The sequence below is a fragment of the Lynx canadensis genome, chromosome E1 (assembly GCF_007474595.2).
Source record: "Lynx canadensis isolate LIC74 chromosome E1, mLynCan4.pri.v2, whole genome shotgun sequence".
Taxonomy (NCBI): Eukaryota; Metazoa; Chordata; class Mammalia; order Carnivora; family Felidae; genus Lynx; species Lynx canadensis.
The window spans coordinates 39832607-39858476 of record NC_044316.2 but is presented as its reverse complement, the minus strand read 5'-3'; the positions used below and the strand labels follow the sequence as shown (position 1 = coordinate 39858476).

Genomic DNA, 25870 nt, shown 5'->3' with positions numbered 1-25870 from the left:
CCTTGGCCAGAGTCCGGAGCAGCCGCCGCCCGAGCGCGCCGAGCTCAGTTCGCTGCCCGCGCCGGCTCCCAGCCCGGCCCGACCCCTACCCAGCCCGGCCAGGCTCCACACGCAGGTGCGGACGATCGGGGCAGGGATCGCTGGGGCGAGGGAAGGGCGGCAAGCGGCCGAGAGGCCGATCCCCGCCGTCACGGGGCAGGTGAGGGCGCGAGCCGGGGAGCGCCACCCTGCACCGGCGGCAGGGGGCGCGCTGGGACCCTTGGGCGCGGCCACTTAGGGGGCGCGAGGTTCGGGCCGATTGCGCTGGGGGCTGCGTGAGCTGGAGATCTGAGAAGGGCGGGGAGGGATGAGCGCAGGTGGCTGTGGGGTCGCGCCTGACCTGGGGCCCGTGGAGCTCGCCCGACGCCGCGTCCCCGACTCTCGCCCCGACGCTGGCGAGGGAGACTTTGCCCTGCTCGTCTGCGTCCCAGGGCTCACTCTGTAGTCAGGAATGCACAGTTCGGGAAACTTGCTGCCGCTGGTGTCTTTGGGGCCACTCTCACCCCACCTCACGCGTCATCCTCGCTTTCCCTCCCTCTCTACTCCCCCAGGCCTGGGTGGGGCCCTATTGTCTGCGCCCGGCTTGCCCAACTGTGGGGGCCGAGCGCACATTTTCCCAGCGACGCGGGCCCCACCTGCGGAGCAGGTGAGCACACGGAGTCCAGAGGCCCTGCCCTCCAGCTCCCGGGCCTCGTCGGTACTGTACCTGCGGCGACTCCCTCCGCCCCGGTGGGTGCCGTGTTAGGGCTGCGCCGGCGGAGGTGGGATGCGATGACAGCGGGACTGGCGCGGGGCCCGGCTCCGCGCCCAGCTGGTGTCTGGCACCCGTGGCTCGGACTGGGGTCTGGGCGGAGGGGTCGTGCATGGCTGGAAAATTCACTGGCCCAGTTTCCAGTAGCTGCTGCTTCCAGAGTGCCGATAGGGGAACGGGACTACTCTTCTTCTCTAACCTCTTATTGTCGAAACAAATCACCCCAAACAAACTTTCCAGGAGGAAGTATTCACGGCAGCTTTCACTGCGGGGTTTCCTGCCTCCTTGTTCCAGGGCTTTCCCCAGGCTTAGGGGGTCCGTCTTGGGGCAAGGCCTCCTCTCCCAGCTGGCCAAGCTGAACCGGGGCTGGTGTCTGCGCTCTGACCCTGTTTTCCCTGCCCCCACATCCATCCTGTTTGCTGGGCCCCTGGGGCCCGAGGGGGCAGTGGGGGGAGGGGGGCAAAGGGGAAGCAGCTTCTTCCTTCTCTTCCTGTCTCCGGGGACCACCACACCCCCTCGCTTGAGGCCGGCGCCAGTGGCTTTCTCCCCAGCTTTGCCCCCCTCCCCAGGAATGGGGGTGGGGCAGGGCAGGGCCAAATTGACGAGGGTGGGGGGAGCGATTGTTCTAGACTTTTTTTCCTCTACCCCATCCCCCCAAGTTATATAGCTGGCTGGGTTTTGAGGCGGAAAGAGTGTGGAGCTTGGGCTTGGTTCCATTTGATTTCTGGATTTTGAAGGTGCATTCCTTCTGGAGGCTTTTGCAGTCCGTTCCCCAACCATTTCTTCCTGAGAGAGCTGCGTGGGGAAAGTGGGACAGGAGGAAGGTATGGGGGCAGGGGGAGGTTTCAGGAGAGCAACATGAGCACGGGCCCTCACCCTGGTTTCCTGAGAACCCCTTCCCTGGGCAGAGCTGGAGATCACCAGGCTTTCAGCACTGGTTTTAAAAATCTAAATGTGTGGTCTTTTTGTAGGGATTTGGATGCCAGCCTCCTGGGGAACAGAGGGAAAATACAAAAAGCCAGGCTCTCCCTTGGTCCTAGGGTGAAGGGAGTATTGGGGGAATCAGGGCTGCTTCGCCTAACTCCTTTGGGAAGACCTACCACCTCTCTGGTGGTTGTAGTTGGGGCAGTGGGAAGGGGTCAGACCAGCCCCCATAGAATGCCCTGGGTTAGGGGGAGGCGGAGGAGGGAACCCATTCTTTTGCTCTAGTGGGTAGTGTACCTCTGGGGAACCAAAAGGAGATGGAATTTGGGCAAAAATAACCTGTTTTTCCTCTTCTGTGGGCCAAAGTGGAGGAGGGGCAGGCATTATAATTACATCGGTTAAATGATTAGTTTAGCTAATCTGGTTTGTGGCTGTGATGAAAAGATAATACTGAGGAGGTATCTCTAGGGGTACCTAGTGGAAACTGGTGATTCACTGGATGGGAGGTAGAGGGGGGGAAAGGTAGGACCCAATTAGTCATTTTTTTTTAATGTTTATTTATTTTTGAAAGAGAGAGAGAGAAAGGATGAGTGAGAAAGGAGCAGAGAGAGAGAGGGAGACAGAATCCAAAGCAGGCTCCAGGCTCTGAGCTGTCAGCACAGAGCTCGACGTTGGGGCTTGAACTCACCAACTGTGAGATCAAGACCTGAGACGAAGTCCAAGGCTTAACCCCCTGAGCCACCCAGGCGCCCCCCCAATTAGTCATTTCTTGCTAGATCAAGCCCTAGCTTGGGTGACAGGAGCCTTCTCTACCCAGCCCCAGCCCCGCCCCCATCTCCAGCCCTCTGGAACCTCTGTTTGGGCTTCGGGGCTGTGTGTAGGAAGGATTCCCTCCCGGGGCAGGTACTGATGAGGGGTTGCAGAGAGGATCCACCTGAGAATGAGACAGAGTGATTGTCCATGGACAGTTGGGAAGATGTCACAGTAGGGTGGTTCTGAGCGCAGTGATTTGGGCGTGGACTGAGCTGGGTTTGAATCCCAGCTCTGTCACTCATTAACCTGTGTGGTGTTGGTTAAGTCAGTTCATCTCTCTGAGCCTCAGTGATCTCTGCAAAATGGGAATAATCAACCCAATAAGTACTTGATAAATGGTGGCTAAAAAAGTAAGGGAGGACTTTACAGATACCAAGCACTTTCATCAACTGTTCTCACTTCATGATTATCCCTAGAGGCAGGTATCATTATCCTATTCAGCAGATGAGGAAATTGAAACTCAGGGAAGTTAAGTAACTTGCTCAAGGTTGCATAGCGAGACCCAAGCAGGGCCAAGACTAGCCTTTGGATCCTCTGGTTCCAAGCCCAGATCTTATCCTGCTGTATCGCCCCACTACAGCCCTGGGATGAATCTGTGATCTCTCTTTGAGAGCCTCTGCTTGGGAGTTTGGGGAGAGGAGAATTCTGAATGACCCAGGAAGGTATGTGTGGGTGGTGAAGGTGGGGGCAGGTTGGTCAGGAGGGGGTGACTCATGTCCTAGCCTCCAGCCCTCTGAAACCTCCCTGGCTTGGGTTTTAGTTCCTGGGGGAGGGGGCTATCTCCCCAAGGCCAGGGGCAGTGGCCATGTCTGGAAGAGGCTGGTGGGGGAGAGAGGAGGCAGGGGTCAAAATTGTTGCTGCCTCCGGGCTTGTGCTGGGCCAGACCCTGGGCTGTCCTGGGTTTGTCCCTGTAGAGGAAGTGGGGCTTCCTGCTTTGCTGGGGGGGGCTGGGCCTGTGCCAAGATAAGGGGGGTGGGGGGGAGGGCTGGTCCCTGGAGAGTAGACAGAAATGAGAGTCAGATTTAGGACTGGGCCACGTCCTGCAGGATTGTACCAGTCCGTGCTGCCAGGCTGCTCTGGGGCCAGGCGACTGAGGGGCCAGGAGGGCCTTTCTGATGATGGGAGTTGGGTCAGCCAGAGCCTTGGTCCCTGAGGGAGGCACTGGTGTCACGGTCCTCTCAGAGCTACCTGGTTCCTGGCACCTCTGCCCACTGGGCACCTGACACCAGGATGGGCCTGGGAAATGGGGCCTCGGTCTGTGTGGGTGCAGCCTGGGCTCCAATGTCATCAGCACTGGGCTTCTGGATCCCTTGAGGTCCAGAGGGGACCCAAGACATGGCGATTATTGATCCTGGAGAATGGAAGGCTGAGGGCACTTGATGTGACTGAGAAGGAAAGAGAATGATCTCAGCCCCAGCTGATGCTATAAAGGGGGTGCGAGGCTTGCAGTTTTCCATCACCCCTGGGGACACGAGCAATTGGGACTGATGCTCTTAGGGATGGAGTGGAGGCTAGACAAGAGGAAGGACTTCCTGTCTGTTAGAGATGAGATCTTGCATTGCTGAGTGAGAGAGAGCAATGAAAGATCAGAATAGACTCTTCTCTGAGGAGGATGAAGCAGGGCTCTGTCTACGGGAGCTGGAGGGGGGCCGTCCTGCCCAGGAGAGAGGGCAGGCAGGAGTCAGTACCTCTGGTGCCAGTCTGAGGTCTGCAGGGGTCCCTGGGGAAACTCCTAGTCTTGTGTCTTTGGGGAGAAGAGAGTCCTGGCAGTGAGAGGGACAGGTATCCATGAGCCGGCCGGCCCTGTGACTCCTGTGAAGAGAAAGAGAAGTGTGGCTGGGCCAGGTCACCCGGGTTTGTGTCCCTGCAAGTGACATTTTGAGGCCTCTCTCTTGGGACACGGTTGAATCTGGTGGAGGTCTGGGGGCATGGACTGCCTCAATTTCTAGCAACTTCCTTGGCCAGGCCTGAAGAGAAAGCTCTTTGCTCAGCCTCCTGGCACCTCAGCCTTTGGGGGACCTCAGGGCAGGAAGCTCAGCTTTCTGTGACCCACAGAGTATGGGTTTAACAGGTCTGCGTCCCTTCCCCACTGTGGGGACACTGGACTGAGTGGCAGGCCTGGACAGGGACAGGGAGAGTTGGGATGACACTGGGCAATCAGTCTGCTTCTTATTTGGGGGTGAGGAGGAATTTGGTCCATGTGAATCCTCCTCCCTCTTGATTGAAAAAGTAATATCTGATCATTGTGAAAAACAATTGGAAAGTTTAGAAAAGTTTATAAAAGAAGAAAAAGAAAATCACCCATGATCCCACCGCTAACATTTCTTTCCTTTCTCTTTTTCTTAGCATCCTCTCCTTTCTTAGCCTTGATCTTGATGATCTCATGCTCTGACTACAACAACAAATTTTTAACCAAACCTTCTTCCAAATCCTAGTTTTCTCCAGCAAATGCAGAACAGGGAACTAATAGTGGGTTTTTTCCTGTACTTCCTGGAGAAGGTCGGGGGCGGGGGCAGCGGGGGGGGGGCAGATCCTCACAGAATGAAACCCTGGGGACCCACCCCCTAAGGAGAGGATACCAGCTGGGGTCAGGGCTGCCCGAGTCCCCCCATGGGGGCACTTGTGTGCCATACGGTCCCTGGCGCAGGTCCACCCTTGGCTATTTTCTGAGGCTGGGTGAAGTATTTTTCCATTCCCAGGAGCCCCGGTTTGGGGTCATCCGCTGGTTTAGGTTTTTGTCCTCAGAGGGTCACCAGCAGAGACCAGAGCCCCAGCTGGAGCCCTCTCCAGGGGGGGAGCCCGGAGGTTTCCAGGGCCAAGCCACCTGGCCCCGCATTTCCCTCTCCTCCAAGTTCCCTTCATTTCCCCACCCTGGTTTGTTTGCTTTGGGAAGGAGCCCAGAAGGAAGAAAACAAACACCGGCTGGGACGGTCTGACCTGAGCCTCCCCCACCCCCAGCCAGTCCTGGGCAGCAGCTTGGGCTGTCCTCCAGACTGGAAGTGAGGGTTTTCCTCTGGAAGCATCTGGGAGGATGGTCTCCTCCGTCTTGTCCTGTCCCCAGGGCCCTGGCCATAGGTGGCACCCATTTCGGTCTCTGCCAGCTTGGGACGACCATTCTGAAAGGAGAGACCGCAGTCTCTGTTAAGGAACCTCTAGTCTGGTGGGGTGTTTCCTCCTGGAGCCCCTAGTCTGAGGGGAGAGGCCTAGTTGAGAAGTCCCAGCCCGATGAGGTAGACAGGGCTCACAAGGGAAGCAGTCATGTCTGTCTCTGGCCTTTTCTGGGGTCTGCTTCTGTCTGCTTGGGACGGCTGGTCAAATCTCTGCTGGAGTCAGAGACAGTGGGGAAGGGTGGGGGCTGTGACCCTGCTCAGCCCAGCCTCTCCTGGGGCTGCTATGTGGGGAATGTCCAGGCCTCACTGGCTTCACCGCCCCTGGCTGCAGGAAGCAGCACATGTGACCGGGGAGAGGGGAGAGGGGAGAGGGCAGAGCAGTGTCTCCACCTGGCCTCCTCTCCCAGACCGGATATAACTCCTCCTACCCAGCCCCCCAACCCCATCCCGGGGCTCTGGCTTAGGGTTGGGAGGCAGATCTCCCTGGGTCCTGGCTCCCAGGTCCCCAAAAGCAGGCCCGACTCTGCTGGCCTCCTCCTCTGCCATTTCTTTGCTTTGCTAATAGAAGAAGGCCTCCCTGGGTCTTGACCGCCAACAGAGGGCTTCCATGGTCACGGCTGTGTTAGATCCACGATCCACATATGGTCTGAAGAAAGGGGCGGCTTGATCATCTCTACTTTGCAGATGAGGAATATGAGGCTTAAGGAAATCGGGCGACTTGCCCATGGGCACACAGCCAGATGGATGGATCCCCTTCCCTGACTCACATCTCTCCTGCCCTACCCATAGCCCCCTTCCTCTGTCACTGTCTGAGCCCGTGATCAGAGTTTGCATAGGATGCTGGCCACTGGCCCAAGGAGCTTCTGGAGGGCTCTGCCTGCACTTCTAGCTCCCTCGTGCAGTGTGTCTAAGCCTGCTTCCAGCACGCTTCTTGGGCGGCCCATTCCTATGCTCATTCCCAGGTCTTTTAGTGACACTTGGCATCCTGCAGCCCAGCCCAGCCCAACCCCGATGGCGGTGCTGGTGGTGGCAGGGGCCTGAGGTAGCTCTGGTGGCAGTTTTTTGTTTTCAAATTTTCTTTAAAGATTTTTTAAAAGAGGCTTCTTTCTTTTTTGTTTTTTTTTTTAATGATTATTTTTGAGAGAGAGAGTGCAAGCAGGGGAGGGGCAGAGAGAAAGGGGGACCGAGGATCCAAAGAGGGCTCTGCACTGTCAGCATAGAGCCCGATGCAGGGCCTGAAGTCACGGATTGTGAGATCATGACCTGAGCCAGAGTCAGATGCTCAACTAACTGAGCTCCCCTGGCACCCCTAAAAGATTTTATTTGTAAGCAATCTCTACACCCTAAGTGGGGCTCGAACCCACAACCCTGAGATCAAGAGTCGCATGCTCCACTGAAAGCCAGCCAGGCGCCCCGGTGGCAGTTATTTATTTGTATTTGTATTTGTATTTTTACTTTTTAACATTTGTTTATTTTTTGGGAGACAGCGTGAGTGGGGGAGGGGCAGAGAGAGAAGGAGTCACAGCTTCCTGCCTTGGCAGGAATCAGGCTCTGAGCTGTTAGCACAGAGCCCAACAGGGAGCTCCAACTCTGGAACTGTGAGATCATGCCGACGGCAGTTGTTTTTAATGCCCGGACTGGATCACACTCTGCCGGGACTGGGACCGTGTTGGACTTAGAGTGCCTACTGCTGGCCTGCTGGGTTGGCCATGCTGGGGAGGAAGAGGAATGAAGGGCAGAGTGTGTCCAAAGCTTGCTTGCAGATTCCTACCCAGCATAGACCAGTGGAGGGAGGCTCCTTTGCACTCCCCATCCAGGGCCCAGGCTTCTCTTCTTGCCCCTTGTACTGTCCCCCACCCCACCCTGTGACCTCTGAGCCAGCTTCTCGGCCTCCTGTGTGGCCAACAATAGATCGTGCTGCTCAACAAAGGCCCCCCATGCAACTCAGAAAACCGCCCTGTGTCTGGCGCTGCCCATCTCTGGCCTGAGTGCGTGGGCAGGGCCATGTCTGTCTCACCCACTTCCACCCTGGCTCTGTCCAGGGGCATTGTGGCGGGTCTCACTCCAGGTCCAGGGCGGAGAGGGGCGACACCAGGCTGGGTGCGGCCCCCTCCGCCCTGGGAACTGCCAAAGCGGCACTTTTGCTTCTTGTGGGAGAATTCCTCCGCCTCTCCTGGTAGTCGGTGAGGAGAAAGGTGGGGCGGGTTGACTGTCCTGCCAGCGCCCGTCTGACTTCTAGACCTTCCTGTTGCCGGAGTAGCGCTCTCTCCCCGGATCCTTTCCTCCAGAAGAGTTCTGGAGTGTGTCCGCTCTGAACTGTGTCCCGACTCTCACCTTGCCCACCCTCTCGGCCTTCTCGTTGGTCGTGGGAAGCGGGGTTCCTTATGCCCAGAATCTTAGGGATCATCGTTCCTCCCAGATCAGCTGGGCCGCCTTCTCTTCTACACCTGGGCCTGGCTGCCCCTCCTTGACTGCAGGGTGTCCCTCTTTCCCCAGGTCCCTTGTTAGGAGCGAGGGGAGCTGCCCTGTTGAGTGGGCTGGTGTGCAGTGAGGCAGGCCTGGATTTGAGCGGAACACTGCCATTTTCTCAGTGTGGTGCCTTAGTCTTCTCAGCTGGAAATTGGGAATAATAAAATGCCTGCCCGGTAGCCTTGAGGCAAGCATGAGACTCATTTGATAGTAAAAGCAGCTGAGTGTCCCCTCCCCCATGGATCCTTTGACCTCCGTGTGGCCCCTCTCTGGCCCTGGGCAGCTGCCCAGCCCTCAGCTTCTCTTGGCTCCAAGCCTGAGCTGGGAGGGGTGGTGAGAGGCCTGCTGGCAAAACGCCCCACCTATGGCCAGCCTTGACTTCGGTGGTCCCGGTGGATATGGGGGTGGCGAGGGAAGGGTGTTTGATTCCTGAGGTTCAGGGTGAGGCCCGCGACCCTCTGCCTGGGCCCAGAAGCTGCAGGGGTAGGCTGCGATCTCTGCTGGGGAGGGGCTCTTTCTGGCTCAGATGGGGTATTCTTCCTGATCAGGACTGGAGATTTCCAGTTTGTCCGGAGCAGATCCGACGGAGGCTCAGTGCCCAGATGTCCGCTCAGCCCTCTGCCCCCCGCGTGGTGGCATTTACAGGGTTAACGCAACTGCATATCCTGATACAGTTTCACCTTCTTTCTGCAGAGCTTGGATGTCCCCTGCCCCCTCCCTGGAGGTTTCTCCTCCCCGATGGCGGCTCAGTGACAAGCTTGCTCCTCCAAACTTCTCTCTTCTTTCTGTCTCCCACCCCGGAAGGCAGGAGTGCTGGGCGGTGTGTGGTTAGGGTGGGGGCGGGGGAGGGGGCTCCTCCTGAAATAGCCACACTTGGCCAAGGCCTGGGAAGCAGCTGGGTGCATCTGGTGGCACGGAGCCTGCTGTCTGGTGTTCTGGGCCTGCTTCTGTTTGTCAGCTCGAAACTCTGAGTCACTCGGGGTGAAGGGAGGAGAGGAGGAGGCGGCTGGGAGCTGGGCTGGCTCCTGCCTCTGCCTGCTCCAGGTGCGCTCACAGGCGGGGAAGGAGCCCATGTCGCCATAAAAGGCAGGGAGGCCCCAAGGCTCAGTCAGCCTCCTCCTCGAGGGTAGCGCTGGGAAGACGTATCCCTGGTGATCTTTGTTCCTGGGGTGGGGTCAGGCTAAACCAGCTGAACCACCCTTGGCCTCACCCGGTCCCCCGTCACGACGGGACCATGGGTTTGAGGTGCTGAGTACTGTCCACTGTCATGGGTGGACTGGCCCGTGGTCTGCTTGCTGTCTGAGGCCACGCTGTGTGTGCAAAGGCCACAGACTTGGGGGTCACTCAGGCCCGTGCCTGGTCCCAGCTCTGCCATTTCTCCACTGTGCCACCTCACCTGGGGAGCCTCAGTTTCCCCGTCTGTAAATGGGGCGGGGGCAGAGCATATGCTTCAAAACCCACTTGTGGGGCTGAGGCATCAGTAAAAGCTTTGGCACAAGGCCGGCCCTCAACCAGAGCACGCCTTGCCTCGCCTCTCCTCCCGAATCAGCTCCCAAGGCAGGGAAGGCAAGTGGGCCAAGTGGGAATTCACCACCCTGGAACAGAGTAGGGCCAGCGATTCATTAACCTCAAGGGTCCCCAAGTCCCTGCAAAGAGCAGGAGGGGTGCCTGAAAAGCAGTGACCCCTCCTGAGGCCTGCCCCACCCCTCATCTCTAGCCTGGGTTCTAGGAAGACTAGAAATGGGAAAACATCCCTGAGGGAGAGGAAGCCCTGATACATGGCCGTGGCCGCCAACACGGAGCACCTACTATGTGCCAGGCACCAGGCTGGGTCCTTCACCAATCTGGGCCTCACAACAACCTGCGAGGGAGGTGCTGTTACCCCATTTGGCAAACAAGGGCTGGGCTCTGGGGAGAGGTGAATTGGTATGTGGCTGTTATTTGAACCGGTCAGTGGGGCACGGAATTCTGGAAAAGTCTGGCAGGAACTGGGGTGCTGGAGAGACAGGGGTCTTAGGGCTCGGGCCTCTGGGATCACTTGTGATCCTGCCCCATCTTCAGGAAAGATCATGAGATCCCAGAGTCTCCAAGGGAGCCTTGGACTTCTCCCAGCAGCCTCCGGGGCTCTCCAGAGAAACCTGTCTGACTGCTTCCCTGCCCCACCCAGTTTCCTGTCCAATGCTCAGAGTGCAGCTGCCTCACCACAGACTTTCCCAGGGAGCCCCAGTGCGTGGGGGTGGGTCTGCAGAACCCCAGAAGCTGCCAGAGGCCCCGAGTGCCTCCTGCTCTGGGAGCATTGGGCAGGGACGGCAAGGTGAGCCTGCCGAGGGCTGGGTTGTGGCAACTGCTCTTACTGCCCCACTCCCCATGGGGTTCACTGCACCCTGGGCTGGAGGTCAGAGATCGAAGCCCAGGACTCACACCTGGGTATCCTATTGTGGGCAGTCCCTCCCTGGGCCTGCGGATGGGCTGAAGCTGGGGGCTGGGCCAGATGATGGGATGCCTCACTGGAGCCAGCTGATTTCCTGCCCCTCCTTTGTGTCCCCAGCAGCCACCATGGAGGTGATGAACCTGATCGAACAACCCATCAAGGTGACTGAGTGGCAACAGACATACACCTATGACTCTGGCATCCACTCGGGGGCCAACACCTGTGTGCCCTCGGTCAGTAGCAAGGGCATCATGGAGGAGGATGAGGCCTGCGGGCGCCAGTACACGCTCAAGAAGACCACCACCTACACTCAGGTGCCCCAGAGCCAAGGTCAGGATCCCTGGGGACTATTTCATGGAAACTATTACATCGAAATATCTCAGCAGAAAACCAGTCTGGACACTGGAGGGAAGTCAGGGCCAAAGGAGACAGACTTTAGGGGGCCTCCCCTCTGAGGGAGGAGGCACAGCTACTTCAGGGTGCCCCCATCTGAGAGGGAGGCAGATTCCTATTCCTTGAACTTCTAGTACAGAGGGGGAAGCATAGACTCTGCCCACCTGTGTGGTCCTTGCCCTCAATGAACTTAACAGTATAACGAGGAGGCATCACTGTTGCCCTCAGGGGACCCCTGCACTATAGGGGAAGATGGTCCTTTTGTTCCAGGAGTCTCAAGTTTAATGCAGAGACAGGGCCCCTGGTGGGGCTAGGAGGAGACCTGTAGATAGGCTGAGGCCAGGTGGGGGGGGACAACCTGGCTTCTGGCTCTGAGCTCTGGGGCTTAGGAGTGGGGATGCACACCGGCCAGGGTACAAGCCTCTCTCGGGGAGAGGAGTATCCGAGCCCTAGGACTGCTGTCTGCAGCTGTCTGCAGGGCTCCGAACATTGAGCGGGATGAGCTGTGGGAGCTGGGGAAGTTGTAGGGTGGGCCGTGTGGGTGGAGCTCAGCCCCTGCCCCTGGGGGTCTCCTCCCGGACAGCAGGCGTGGCAGGGCCAAGTACAGCACCGAGGTGGGAAAGCCCAGCGGTGTCTCCTTCCCCCACTAACTGGGGGATGGAGCCTCCGCCTGTCTCCCCCCAGGGCATTGGGACACTTGCCAGGGTAGGGCTGCCTGGGGAGCGTGGGCACCTATCCGTGGGACTCCTGGACCCACCCAGGGATGGATGGAACCTGCAGTCTGAGCTGAGAACCCACCTCCTGCTTTCTGAACCCACAGTCCCGACTTTCCCTCTGATCTGCTGTGTGATACTGGCTGGCCCTCTGGGCCTCTATTTGCTAGCCTATGTAATGGGAGAGTTGCCTCCTTTAGAGATGATGAGGATATAATTAGAGTCATGAGATATCAGACTTGAAAGGAGACTAGGTTGTCTCATGCTACCCCGACCTGATTGTTAAGGGAGGGGCCTTGGGTTGGGGTTTGGGCTCTGGAGTCAGGCTGTCTGAGTTCACACCCCAGCTTGGGCTCCTATCAGCGCTCTGTGCCTCAGTTTCCCCATCTGTAAAGTAGAGATAATAATAGTACTTATCTTGTAGGGTTATGGTGGGACTAACTGAGAAAATAGAAGGAAAGCATTTAATTCACAGCTAAGCACATAGCAAATACTCCAAAAATGTTAATTATTCCTATGAATAGTAATATTCACTCACGGTTTTGTAGTGACATTTGCACTACATCTTTTCTTTGCAGAGCAGTTTACAACCATTATCTCACTTAATTCCCATAAGAATTCCCTGTGATGGGCAGAACAGGTGGCACCCCATTTTACAGCTGATGTAACTGAGGCGATGGTGACCTCCCCTCTGTTAGAGGCAGGACTGCGAGTGGTGTCCCGGGGCTTTGGTCGGCGGGGCGGGGGGGGGAGTGAGGCCACAGAACCCAGGTGGGCTGTCCGCAAGGCCTGCCCTGCTCCCCAGTGTCCCCCCACCCAACCCACCTCCTGCAGCTCAGTCCCTGCCCGTTGGCCCCCAGGAGACCTGGAGTACCAGATGTCCACGACGGCCAGAGCCAAGCGGGTGCGGGAGGCCATGTGTCCTGGCGTGACAGGTGAAGACAGCTCACTGCTGCTGGCCACCCAGGTGGAGGGGCAGGCCACCAACCTGCAGCGGCTGGCCGAGCCGTCCCAGCTGCTCAAGTCAGCCATCGTGCATCTCATCAACTACCAGGACGACGCCGAGCTGGCCACCCGGGCCCTGCCCGAACTCACCAAACTGCTCAACGATGAGGACCCGGTCCGTGAGGGGTCTGGCCAGGGTGGGGGCAGGGCAGAGAGGGGGGTAAAGGTCAGGTGTCTGCAGGGGATGGCCCTACCTGGGGCCCCATCAGCGGGGAAAGACTGACCCGGGTCCCTCCGAGCTCTGTGGAGGGGTCACCTGGCCCCTCCATCTCCAGTGTCAGCCAGCCCGGCCCGTCTGCTCACTTTTTCCCATCCTTCCTTCTACCGCTCAGGTGGTAGTGACCAAGGCAGCCATGATCGTGAACCAGCTGTCCAAGAAAGAGGCGTCGCGGCGGGCGCTGATGGGCTCACCCCAGCTGGTGGCAGCCGTGGTGCGTACGATGCAGAACACCAGTGACCTGGACACGGCCCGCTGCACCACGAGCATCCTGCATAACCTCTCCCACCACCGCGAGGGGCTCCTTGCCATCTTCAAGTCAGGCGGCATCCCTGCCCTGGTCCGCATGCTCAGGTGACTGCCCCTGCTTGCTGTGAGATACTGGGGCTTTCCTCTCCCTTTCATACATTTACTGAAGCCCTACTATGTGCCAGGTAAAGAACCATCCCAGTCCTGGTGCTCAGCTACTCACAGCCCAGCAGGGGAGGCAGGCATGTAACTGGCACACTAGTTATTAGGATACAGTATAGGCTAGGGCAGAGGTCTGTCCAGGATTTCTCAGAGCCGCGAGACACTGTGCACTTTAGCAGCAGGGGGTTGACGGATGAGTGGGGCTTGGCCTGTGTAGGTGAAGGGAAGGCCATTCCAGGCAGAAGGAACAGCATGTGCAAAGTCCCTTGCCACCTTTCTCTTTCCCATCCTGTTAATAGTGATTGGCCTTTTTCCTTATCTCCATCCTGGGCTGTGAGTTCCTTGAGGTTGGAGATACTCTGACCACCCCCCCCCCCCCTTTGCAGGACCTCTCTAGCACACGGCCTCCCATATGGTAGTTAGTTAGTAGAGACAGATGTCCAGGGGACCTACTAGGCACTCAGCACTGGGCTAGGAGCCCAGAAGCAGGAAGAGTTGTGGTCTCCCAGTGGGGAGAGGGGCGGCGCTGTGTGCTCCATGCATAAGAGTGGGGCTGGGCTCAGGGGACAATGAGATTCTAGTAAAGGGCTATGTCTACAGGGGTGTTGGTAAGGGGAGGGCTTCCTGGGGGAGGTTAGCTTGCATTTATGCCAGGGACCCGACTCCTGTTAACCCCCTGCCCACCCTCCCAGCTCCCCCGTGGAGTCGGTCCTGTTCTACGCCATCACCACGCTGCACAACCTGCTGCTCTACCAGGAGGGCGCCAAGATGGCGGTGCGCCTGGCAGACGGGCTGCAGAAGATGGTGCCCCTGCTTAACAAGAACAACCCCAAGTTCCTGGCCATCACCACCGACTGCCTGCAGCTCCTGGCCTACGGCAACCAGGAGAGCAAGGTGGGCTGCGCCCCGCCCCCAGCTGAGAGCCGCAGCCTTCCCGCGCATCGCCTTCTGTCCCGCTGCAGCTTCCGGCCACTGCCCCCTCACCATTTTTAGGTTAAATACATGAGTACATGCAGCTGTACATGTTTCATTATGTAACTGAAATATTCTGAGGATTAGGAAAAGGAGAGGAAAAAAGGCACCGTCCTCACACAGCCACTGCTGTCTCCGCGTGCTTCCTGCAGTGCTGTCCTGTGGGCATATTTGTCCGTTGTTGTAGTCATGGCAAATGTGCAACTTTGCATCTGTTTCCTACGTTTTCTTTTTTGTTTGTTGTTGCTGTATCATCCTCAAAACACCCTCTGTAGGGGCAAATAGCATCTCATTAAGTGGAGGCCCGAGACTTTTTTCTGAGGGCATTTAGATTGCTCTCAATTTTCCGCCCTTATAAACAGTGCTGTAGTGAACATCTTTGGGCACACAGCTTTTCCCAGGGAATAGAAAATTTTTTCATCAGTGGGGCGAAGGATTTTTAATATTTCTGAGCTTTTACCCAGATTTCCAGATCGTTTTCCGAAAGGATTGTATTATTTACAATGTCATTGTTGGTGGTGTATGTTAGTACCATTTCACCTCATCCTTGTCAGCATTGTGTATTATCCTTTTTTCAAAATTTTGGATTTCTTTGCCAGTCACAAAAGCTATTCGGGTTTTGGCTGAAGCTCAGTAACGACAGCTCTGTCACCCCCAATCCTTTCCTTGTTCCTTGTCGTATTTCCTGTCTGTCTCACACTTGTTCTCCACTGTCTCCCCCGCCACCCCAGCTCATCATCCTAGCCAACGGAGGACCCCAGGCCCTCGTGCAGATCATGCGCAACTACAGTTATGAGAAGCTGCTCTGGACTACCAGCCGCGTGCTCAAGGTGCTGTCCGTGTGTCCCAGCAATAAGCCCGCCATTGTGGAGGCTGGTGAGTATGGCCCATGTGGCCAGGAGGGGCGGGGTGAGGGCCTTGTCCAGCAGCCAGGCTTGGCCAGCCATGCTCCCCGTGGCTGACATGCCCCCTGTTCCGTGCCCCAGGTGGGATGCAGGCCCTGGGCAAACACCTGACAAGCAACAGCCCCCGCCTCGTACAGAACTGCCTCTGGACCCTGCGTAATCTCTCGGACGTGGCCACCAAACAGGTGAGGGAGGCGTTCGGGCCTGGGTCCACCTCTTCAGCCACCTTGTCCTCCCCTCTTGCCACATGCACGCTCCTGTCTGGGTCTCTGACCTCAGGAGCCGTGGGAGGCCTGAGGCCTCGCAATCTTGCCCTGTTGTGGCTGAGGCTGGAAATACCCAGCAGACCCTCATCCCTTTGGCTTAAGGTTCTAATCACTGTTAAAGATTCAGGAAGGAGAGGTGCCTGGTGGCTCAGTCAGTTAAGCGTCTGACTTCGGCTCAGGTCATGATCTCGAGGTTCATGAGTTCGAGCCTTGCATTGGGCTCTGTGCTGACAGCTCAAAGCCTGGAGCCTTGTCTGAATTCTGCGTCTCCCTTTCTCTCTGCCCCTCCCCTGCTCGCATTCTGTCTCTGTCTCTGTCTCTCTCTTTCTCTCAAAAATGAATAAACATTTAAAAAAATTTAAAAAAAAAAGATTCAGGAAGGAGAATAGATGAAGGCACTGATGTTCCTAAGCCACATGTTCCCAGATGGTACCAGGGGAATAGTTTTGACCTAGACCCGGTGGCGAGGAACAGTAATATGCCAAGAGACAGCTTGGGGCCTCTGCTGGATAAAAACACAACTTAAAGAAAAATGCAGTTTTAGGACAAGACTCCTGGTCTCCCTTTCCAACCTGACTACCGTTCCTAAGAGGCCCCCACCCCCATCCGTAGGCTGTTTATTCAGCTCTGGCCACTTGCTGGACTCTGCTAGGCACTTGTGAACATTGGCTCGCTTATGTCTTTCAACAACTGGAGGTGGAATGTGGGACCCAGTTGGTTAGGTGAAGAAACAGAGTCCCAGGGAGTTACATGATGGCCCTCGCTCACAGCTAGTAAATTGGCCGAGATGGGATTTGAACCCAGAACTGTCATCCCAGAGCCTGGGGGCCTTCTGTTCACAAGGCCCACGTGGCTCCGCTGGGAGAAGTGCGGCTTCTGGGGCAGGAATGTTTCCTGAAAGTGGATTTAGTCTGAGGACCGCTGAGGGGGCAGCAGCAAAGGCCCAGAAAGATGAGAAGCCGGGAAAAATGGGTCAGCTGGGCCACCAAGGCATGTGGCCTCCTCAACAACTTCCTCCTGGCCCTGCCTGGCTCTGAGGATGCAGAGAGGGGCAGGAGGGGGGTGGAGGGAAGAGCACGAACTTGGAGTCAGGCCTGGCTTTGGAGCTGGCCCGCCGGCGGTTTGTCTGCGCGCAAGCCCCTCAACCGCCCTGAGAGTACCACCTTCCCGTGGGGTGTCGGCAGAATCACAGGGATGAAGATTCCTGGGCACGCAGGCAGGACCCAGTGGCTGTCAGCTGGGTGGGCTTCAGACCGTGAGTTCATCTTGCTGCCCTCGGGCGTATTTGGGAAAGACTTCTGGGAGTGGGGGATCCCCCCTCACTCTCCACTGCCTCCCCCACAACCCGCAGGAGGGCCTGGAGAGCGTGCTGAAGATACTGGTGAACCAGCTGAGTGTGGATGACGTCAATGTCCTCACCTGCGCCACGGGCACGCTGTCCAACCTGACGTGCAACAACAGCAAGAACAAGACGCTGGTGACCCAGAACAGCGGCGTGGAGGCTCTCATCCACGCCATCCTGCGTGCCGGCGACAAGGACGACATCACGGAGCCTGCGGTCTGCGCCCTGCGCCACCTCACCAGCCGTCACCCGGAGGCCGAGATGGCCCAGAACTCCGTGCGCCTCAACTACGGCATCCCGGCCATCGTCAAGCTGCTCAACCAGCCCAACCAGTGGCCGCTGGTCAAGGTACCTATTGTGGCCGCCGTGGGGGCCGGGCGAGGGGAAGGAGCTCTCTGCCGTCGGGATTAGGTGCCGAATCAGTGCAGGCAAAGCCGCTCTAATGGGCCCTGAGTCCATAGGCTGGGGTGGCCGCCAGACGCTGCATTTCTAACGCGTTCCCAGGCAATATTGCTGGTCCACGGGGCACGTGGCTTCGGCTCACAGTTTGGAACTTGATCACGTTGCCACGTCTAGGTACAAGGAAGCTGGCAAAGCCTCATGTGTCCTGAAGGCCTTGTGTCCCGCTACAACTCAGAAGGGATACTAAAAAGACAAAAATCAGAAAGGGTTCGGGGGGGGGGGGGCACTTAGTGTCTGCCATAGGGATTAAGGGCGTGAAGGGGTGCAGCCTTCTCTGTAGGTTGCTGCCCGGGTAGAGGAGGGCCAGCTGGCAGGGACTCCCACTGGCGAAATTGTAGACAGTTTTGACAGTACAGATAAGAATGCCTCTAAGTAGTTACACACTGAATTTTTAAAATCCATAGTGAGAAAAAAAGCAGTAGTGTGTGGCCCCTCCCGCGGGTTGGTCCCTGCTGCGAGCCCGAGGTGGGGGGAGGGTCTGACTTAGCAGCTAAGTGGCAGAGTGACCTTGGCAGGTCATCTACCTTGTGCTGACGTCCCCAGCTCTCGTGATTTTTGTCCCTGCTCTCTTGGCTGCTTGTTTTGAGAGTCAGATGAGATGAGAGCTTGCTTTCCCGAGGGACCCTGGGAGGCCAGAGTGGCCCCTAAGAGACGGGCGCCCTGGGGAGGAGGCTTCTTCCCAGAGCGGCCTCACTGAGGATTGATCACAATACGAGTGTCACTAAAGCAGGAAGCTTGGGGGTCAACCAAGCAGGGTTTGGGAATTACTGGGAAAGGGGTAAGACTCTGGTGTCTGGGGGTGAAGGGGTACTGAGAGAAGGGGCAAGGGTGAGAGTCAGGGCCTGGGGCTGGTAGCATGTTCTGGAATGGGGTTTCATTTTAGCAGGGGCTGTTAGAGTTAGTTAGGAGCACCCACCGATCCTATGGAATAAGGGACATGGGCTGGGAGTGGTCTCGTGGTCTGGCAAACGGAGACGACAAGGGAAGGAGGAGATGGTGCTGGGGAATTGGGATTCTCCAGATGCCCAAGAAATGTCCCTGATTGTTGTCCTTTTTGCTTGTCAGGCAACCATCGGCCTGATCAGGAATCTGGCCCTGTGTCCAGCCAACCATGCCCCTCTGCAGGAGGCGGCGGTCATTCCCCGCCTCGTGCAGTTGCTGGTCAAGGCTCACCAGGATGCCCAGCGCCACGTGGCTGCAGGCACACAGCAGCCATACACGGTCAGTCCCCGGGGGTCAGAGTGGCCTTTTTGTGAATGTGTGTGCACGTGTGTGTAAATGGGGAGGCAGGTTGTGGTGGATGCACACTGTGAGGACCAGTGAGGTTTGTCAGATCATCACGGTGGGGGCGTGCGGCCACGTCCAAGGGCCATCTGTTGCAATGTCCCACCACCTCCTCTTATGCAGGACGGCGTGAGGATGGAGGAGATTGTGGAGGGCTGTGCTGGAGCCCTGCACATCCTCGCCCGGGACCCCATGAACCGCATGGAGATCTTCCGACTGAACACCATCCCCCTGTTTGTGCAGGTGAGTCTGGGGCAGGGAGGCAGGAGAGCTCCCTCCAGTCCCCACGCATCCCCGTCGCTGAAAGGGGGAGCTTGGCAGCCTCTCTGGGCCAGGCGTCATGAGGTGTTTGGAGGAGTTTGGAGGAAAGTGGCCACGCCAGGAGTGACCACTTAGCAAATCCCTGCATAGGAACGGCTTTCCAAACTCAAAAGCAAGGGAAGAGATCACAAGTGAAAAAAAATAGCTTAAGATTCAACCACATAGCCACTAAAATCATCTGTATGTCAGAAACAGCCTAAAAAGCATTAAAAAGTCGACACCAGGGGTGCCTGGGTGGCTCAGTCAGTTAAGCATCTGACTCAGTTTCGGCTCAGATCACGATCTCACCGTTTGTGAGTTCAAGCTATGTGTCAGGCTCTGTGCTGACAACACAGAGCCTGCTTGGGATTCTCTCCCTCTCTCTCTGTCAACTGTATCTCCCCCACTCATGCACGCGCGCACACACACACACACACACACACACACACACACACACACAGACATACACAGTCTCTCTCTCTCTCTCCCTCTCTCTCTCAAAATAAATAAACTTAAAAAAAAAAAGATTCTCTCTCTCCCTCTGCCCCTCTCCCCCACTCATACTCTTTTTCAAAATAAAAGAATAAGATAAATAATAAAATAAATAAAATAAAAAAATAAAAATAAAAAAATCAACAGTAAACTGGGAAAATACTTCCAGGTATCACAATAGACAAGAGTCTAATATCCTTCATATAAAAGAGCTCATTAATACTAGACCCCGGGGGTTAGATGGGCAGAGGCAGAAGCAGTTCCCAGGTGGCTCATAAACAGTGCCCAACCCCAGGAGTTTAAAGAAGAGAAGCTCACATTCCCAGTGAGATCCTATTTTCCACTATCAAAATGGCAAAGGCAAAAAAATGGGAGTGCCCTGTGCTGGCAAAGATGTGATGAAATAGGCAGTCCCATATCCTGCTGGTGAGGAGAGAAGATGATAAAACCTCTCCGGCAGGCAGTTCTACAATCTATATAGAGAGCCTGAAAATATTCATATCCTTTGACTAAGTAGTACAAGTCTTATGAGATAATTATTTATTAATTTAAAATGTGGCAGAAATGTATACCTATAGCCAACAATCGCAATGTTACTTATAAGAATTGAAAACAAAATGAATGTCCAATGATAAGGGAATGGTTTAAAAAAGAATGGCCATTATATCATATGGCCATATATAGCGATGTTAATGAATTTTTGCTTTTGAAATTTTCCCATTTATTTATTTATTTATTTATTTATTTATTTAATTTACTTTTAAATGTTTATTTTTGAGAGAGAGAGAGAGAGCACGTGTGTGACCAGGGGAGGGGCAGAGAGAGAGGGAGACACAGAATCCAAAGCAGGCTCCAAGATCTGAGCTGTCAGCGCAGATCCCAACCTGGGGCTCAAAGCCACAAAGTGTGAGATCCTGACCTGAGCCAAAGTTGGATGTTTAATCGGCTGAGCCACCCAGGCTCCCTGAGAAATTTTTTCCCTTTAGAGTTCAGAGTGAGGGATTGGCACTGTTGTGACCTCCTATTGTGACCAATGGGTTTTTTTTGTTTTTGTTTTTGTTTTTGTTTTGCTTTTTAGCATTACTCTTTTTCTCTTATCAATATGAGCTCATAGATTTCTAGGAAATGTTTTTTAATAATGTAGGAAAATGCCTTATGCTATAACGTTAGGTAAAAAAAAAAAACCCAAACAAATAGGAATCAAAGTATCAAAATACATGCTATGGGGGGGCGTGCCTGGCTGGTTCTGTTGGTGGGGCATGAGACTCTTGATCTTCGAGTTGTGAGTTTGAGCCCCACGTTGGGTGTAGAGATTACTTAAAAACAAAATCTTAGGGGTGCCTTGGTGGTCCAGTCGGTTAAGCCTCCGACTTCGGCTCAGATAATGGTTTCACGGCTTGGGAGTTCGAGCCCCACGTCAGGCTCTGTGCTGACCGCTCAGAGCCTGGAGCCTGCTTCAGATTCTGTGTCTCCCTCTCTCTTTCTGCCCCTCCCCCGCTCTCTCTCTCTCTCTCTCTCTCTCTCTCTTTCTCTCTCTCAAAGATAAATAAACATCCAAAATGTTTACAGATCAAATTTTATAGATAATGAGGTGCCTGGGTGACTCCGTCAGTTAAGCATTTGACTCGGGTTCGGCTTGGGTCGTGATCTCCCAGTTCTGGGTTTGAGCCCCATATGGGGCTCTTTGCTGACAGCACGGAACCTGCTTGGGATTTTCTCTCTCTCTCCGTCTCTGCCCCTCCCCTGCTCATGTGCACATGTGTACACGCTCTCGCTCTCTGTCTCAAAATGGATAAATAAACTTAAAAAATTATAGATAGAAAAACAGGACTATGATAAAAATCTGATGGAAATATGCCAGTGTGTTAAGAGAGGCTGTAGGTGGGTGGGGAATCATGGCTGGCTTTCTTTCTGTTTCTTTATACCTTTCTTAGACTTTCTACCCTTTCTGGTATGAGCTTGTGTTAAATCCAGAAAAGGGAGGCAGAGATGGACAGGGCTGGGAGGCAGGCTGCCCCCCTGCCTGCCTTACCCCTCATCCACCTCCGCCCCTTCCCCACCCTGCATGCCCTCTCCCCAGCTCCTGTACTCATCAGTGGAGAACATCCAGCGTGTAGCCGCCGGGGTGCTGTGTGAGCTGGCCCAGGACAAGGAGGCAGCTGATGCCATTGATGCCGAGGGGGCCTCGTCCCCACTCATGGAGCTACTGCACTCTCGCAACGAGGGCACAGGTGAGGGGCTGCGCTGTGGGCGAGGGGGTAACAGAGGAGGGCTGAGAGTTAGTCCTCCAGCCAGAGTGGAGGCAGGCACCTGAATTGGTCTTTCCTTTCCTCTCTGCTCAGCCACCTATGCTGCCGCTGTCCTGTTCCGCATCTCTGAGGACAAGAACCCAGATTATCGTAAGCGTGTGTCTGTGGAGCTCACCAACTCCCTCTTCAAGCATGACCCAGCTGCCTGGGAGGCCGTGAGTATCCTGGGTTGGACTGCGACGTCTGGTTGTGCAAGTTGCACACTGCACAAAGACAGCTCCTGTCATACTGTCTACCTCATAGATTTTTATTTTGTAATTATTTCTTTAACTTTTTTAATTAAAATTTTTATTTTATTTTATTTTATTTTATTTTGAGAGAGAGGGAGTGCATGTGACTATGCGCATAAGTGGGAGAGGGACAGAGGGAGAGGGAGAGAGAAAATCTTAAGCAGGTTCCATCCATGCTGAGTGTGGATCCCCAGGCAGGGCTCGATCTCATCACCATGAGATCCTGACCTGAGCCGAAATCAAGAGTCAGGCACTTAACCGACTGAGCCACCCAGGCACCCTGATTTTTATTTTATAATTGGATCATCCACGACAGTTTCTAGCAGACGGAAGTAATAGGTTGAACTGTCTTTCTGATTTTGACCTGCCAGAATGGTAATTTTATTTTGTCCACACTATACATTCTAAGCATTTGAGGCAGGGTGCCTTTTTCTAACTTGCATGGAGGTGCTCTATAGGCTAGCGGCTGCCCTGATCCCGGGTCCACTCCCGTCCCCAGGGCTACTCTAGTTCTGTGGGTGCCCCCAAGCATGAACGGTGGGACCTTCCACGCTCGGGAGGTGCCTGACGGGAGGGGTCCACGGAGGCACTGAATAACCGCATTCCATCCTCTGTTCTTTCAAGGGGTCTTTGTTTTCCCCCCGGCCCCCTTTTCTAGAGGCACCTCCAGCCGCCCACCCCCAGCCCAGAGCCTACATTTCCCACCCTTCTCCCTTCCCTCAATGTTTCTCTGTCTCTTTCCTTAGGCCCAGAGCATGATCCCCATCAATGAACCCTACGCAGATGGTAAATGTGTGCAGAGTTTCTCAGGGACCCCCAAGAGCCCGGGGCGTGGGGCGTCCGTGGGTGTGAGCGAAGGGGGCATTGTGTCCCCGGTGGCAGACACCATATAGAATCCACAGATATCCCCGTGGAGGTCCCCTGATGTGGGAGTTTGAGGACGGGGTCAGGCCCACGGCAGATGGATGGAGGGCTGTCCAGCAGGGTGGTCTACAGACTTTAGAAGGTCCTCCTTCCTTCTCCTCCCCCCCCAGACATGGATGCCACCTACCGCCCCATGTACTCGAGTGACGTGCCCCTGGACCCTCTGGACATGCACATGGACATGGACGGAGACTATCCCATCGACACCTACAGCGACGGCCTGAGGCCCCCCTACCCTGCGGCGGACCACATGCTGGCCTAGCTGGCTCCTTTCCAGTACGGTGCCCTCTGTCGTGCCTGCAGGCTGTGGAGACACGCTTCCCCCCCACCCCCTGCTGGAACCTGCTTCTCATGGAAGAGGCCCTCTCATGTTTCCTTGGAACCTTTGGCTCTTTTTTGGGGGGGGGTATGAATGTGGGTCCCTTGCTGTCGAGCACCCGCCAAGGAAGGTGTCTGTGGCCTACCTTACTCTCTTATCTTGAGGGGGTGGGGAGTCCTGCCCCTTTGTGGGTAGTGGGTGGGTGACCTGGCGGGGGGGACGAGCTCCTAGGGGACAGAGGCCTGCCCTGACCTCTCTGTGTCTGCCTCACCCCCCAGGTGCGGTTCCTCATCTGAGAGGCTCTCCGTGCAGGCGATGGGGCGAGACAGAAAAGTGCCTGAGCCCAGGGGAGCGGGGCTGCGACTTCTCGCCGAACCCCACGCCTCCAGAGGTCCTCTGTAGCGTCTTTCTTGGGATGGTGATCTGCTCCTGCTTTTCTGTCCTGGGCCGTGGGTCCAGGGCCCAACACCCCCTCCCCACCTCTGTGGCCCCGGAACTAAAGCTTTAGACTCAATCACCTGCTCTCTTCCCCCACCTGGCAATCACCCCCCGACCCCCACTCCCACCCCCCAGCCCAGGCGGCTTGACTCCAGCAGCCTGGGCCCCACAGAGCTTTGGTTCCTCCCCCGGGCCTGATTTTCTCACCGAACTCCAGCCGACCGACTGTTGCGAGCCCCTGGGGTGTCCAGGACCCAGGTTCAAGGCCCCAAATCCCAGAATCCAAAGCTTGTCTTGAAAAGTTCAGGGACCGACAAGGAGATGGGATGGAGACGCGGAGAGTGAGTCCCCCACTCCAGGACACTGCCTGCTCCTCTCTCCAGGACCCTCAACCGGACCTGGCCCCTTCCTGGGAGCTCTGGGGACAGCTCCCTGGCACCCCATTCTGCCCCGTCCCACCCACTCCACCGCCCTAGCTGACTCCTGAGAAGTGCTCTTGGCTGACCCCTCTGGTGTGCGGTGAGGGGCTTTCTCTTCCCCTTCCTGTTTCGAACCCACCACCACCTCCTGCACGTGGGTGTGGGGGGCTGGGGGAGGTCCCAGCGGAGAGTTTTATTATTATCGCTTTATGTTTTTGGTTATTGGTTTTTTTTTTTTTTTTGTATAGACCAAAGCAAAGGAAATAAAACTAACACACAGATCCAATGGAAGCTGTGCGGGGTGGGGGTGGGATGGGGCGTTGGGGGCTCCCCTAGCAGCCCGATGCCTCCTTGGCTGGGTCCCACGTGCACTCATGACCACCTTGTGTGTGGGAAAGACACAGGGAGGGGAGTCAGGGAGAAAGGCACATTTGAGTATCTGGAGTAGATTTAATTCAGTCCGCACTCACAGGGCTCCGTCTTGGAACCTTAGGGAGTGGGAGGGGTAAAGAGATGCCTGGAGGTGCGTCCCCCCTCCAGGGATGCCAGGCCTCACTTTTTTCTCCAAGGGGCGCCCTCCTCGCTGGCCTCAACCTCTGGCCCTGTCCCGTCCAGCCTTAATGTGCCTTTGGTGGATTTCTCCTGGGCGTAACACTTCCTGTGGCCTATGGCTTCGAGTCTGGGCCCCTTTTTGAAAGTCTGTGGTGGGCCCACTCTGGCCCCTGCCCACCTCCCTTCTGTCCCCTCAATCAGCATCCTCTCTGCTGGTTCTTGCCTCCCAATCTTTGTCCATGCTGTTCCCTCTGCCCGGAATACCTTCACTTGCTCACGCACTGGGGTCCAGCTCAGCCCTCACTCCAGGAATGCTGCTTCCTCCGTGACCTCCCACAGCTCCCAGCCGGGCTGAGCTGGTGCCCCTTCTCTGCCCTGTAATGCCCTGTGCACGCCATCATCTCACCCACCACACGTTACCGTTGGCTTGTGTGACAGTTCCCCACCCACATCCCCGAATTCCCCTTCCCGGGGACAGCTAATCGCAATGGTCCTGTGGGTCTAGGACAGATGTGCTGGGGGCAGGGACAGCGAGCCCGACTGCGAGGCAGGTGTGGGGTGCAGGCAAGAGGCGTTGAGATGCTGAGCCGAGCTCCCCTGAGGGGAGGGGACAGGACAGTTTTCAGGCATCACAAGGACTTTTAGGGACAAAGCACTTCCTCTGTGCTCTGTGTTAAGGGCCTGTCTTATTCTGCTTGGGCGGCTACAACAAAATACCATAGGTTGGGGGCTGGAAGTCTAAGATGAAGGTCCCAGCAGATTCCATGCCTGGGAAAAGCCGGCCGCTTGGCTTGTACAAGACAGCTGCCCCCTGGACGAGTTCTCATGTGGCCTTTCCTCAGGGCATGACCCTCACAGAGAGATCTCTCTCCCTGTTTGAAGGGGGCTAATCCTATCACGGGGCCCCACCCTCAAAACTTCATCTAAACCTAATTACATCCCCAAGGGCCCACCTCTAAATATCACACTGGGGGACTAGGGCTTCAACATATGAATTCGGGGGGACGCAGACAGCCCCCAACGGGGCACTGGCAAGAACCACTCAGCTTGGGTAACTTGAGAATTTGGTAAAGGGACAGTTTACAGAGGTGTGGGCAGGGAGAGGGACCAGCAAGCGAGAGGGCAGCACCCTGGGCTAATTATCGTGGCCTCAGGCAAAAAGGCAGGAAGTGCTTCTTGGGGTCAGGACTCTGGACGAGGCTACTGACGGGGAGGTTCCTTCCTCTTCCCAAGGCTCCCTGTTGGTCAGACTGAGGCAGAAACCAGGGAACCCAACCATGTAGTCCATTGACATCACTGCTGCCCAGAGCAGAGTGGAGAGATCTGCAGAGGCCAGGGAACGATAAGCTGGGCAACCCCAAGCTTTCCAAAAGAGGAGGC

General features: G+C 56.1%; 1 protein-coding gene across 5 annotated transcripts; it reads left to right on the top strand.

Annotated features, from left to right (window-relative positions):
• LOC115501212 (junction plakoglobin) lies at positions 1-24160 on the top strand. 5 transcript variants are annotated; one of them, XM_030296168.1, is made up of 15 exons: positions 1-115; positions 10658-10867; positions 12504-12763; positions 12981-13219; positions 13969-14170; positions 14980-15124; positions 15235-15338; positions 16771-17109; positions 18289-18444; positions 18631-18750; positions 21380-21530; positions 21642-21763; positions 22585-22624; positions 22873-23038; positions 23360-24160. In XM_030296168.1, exons 2-14 carry the CDS (start codon positions 10663-10665, stop codon positions 23022-23024), a joined length of 2235 nt encoding a protein of 744 aa, XP_030152028.1. In that variant the 5' UTR covers positions 1-115; positions 10658-10662; the 3' UTR covers positions 23025-23038; positions 23360-24160. The 5 variants fall into 5 exon arrangements, with proteins under 5 accessions (XP_030152028.1, XP_030152025.1, XP_030152026.1 ...); XM_030296165.1 differs by having other exon boundaries at positions 10655-10867; XM_030296166.1 differs by lacking the exon at positions 1-115 and adding an exon at positions 180-199 and having other exon boundaries at positions 10655-10867.
• Positions 24161-25870: the final 1710 nt, after the last annotated feature.

Excerpts from the sequence above, each read along its gene's own strand:
- LOC115501212 (XM_030296168.1), top strand. The coding sequence starts at position 10,663 with ATGGAGGTGATGAACCTGATCGAACAACCCATCAAGGTGACTGAGTGG. Across the intron at positions 17,110-18,288 it reads ACCAGTGGCCGCTGGTCAAG|GCAACCATCGGCCTGATCAG; the intron begins GTACCTATTGTG and ends TTTGCTTGTCAG. Across the intron at positions 21,531-21,641 it reads CTCTCGCAACGAGGGCACAG|CCACCTATGCTGCCGCTGTC; the intron begins GTGAGGGGCTGC and ends CTCTCTGCTCAG.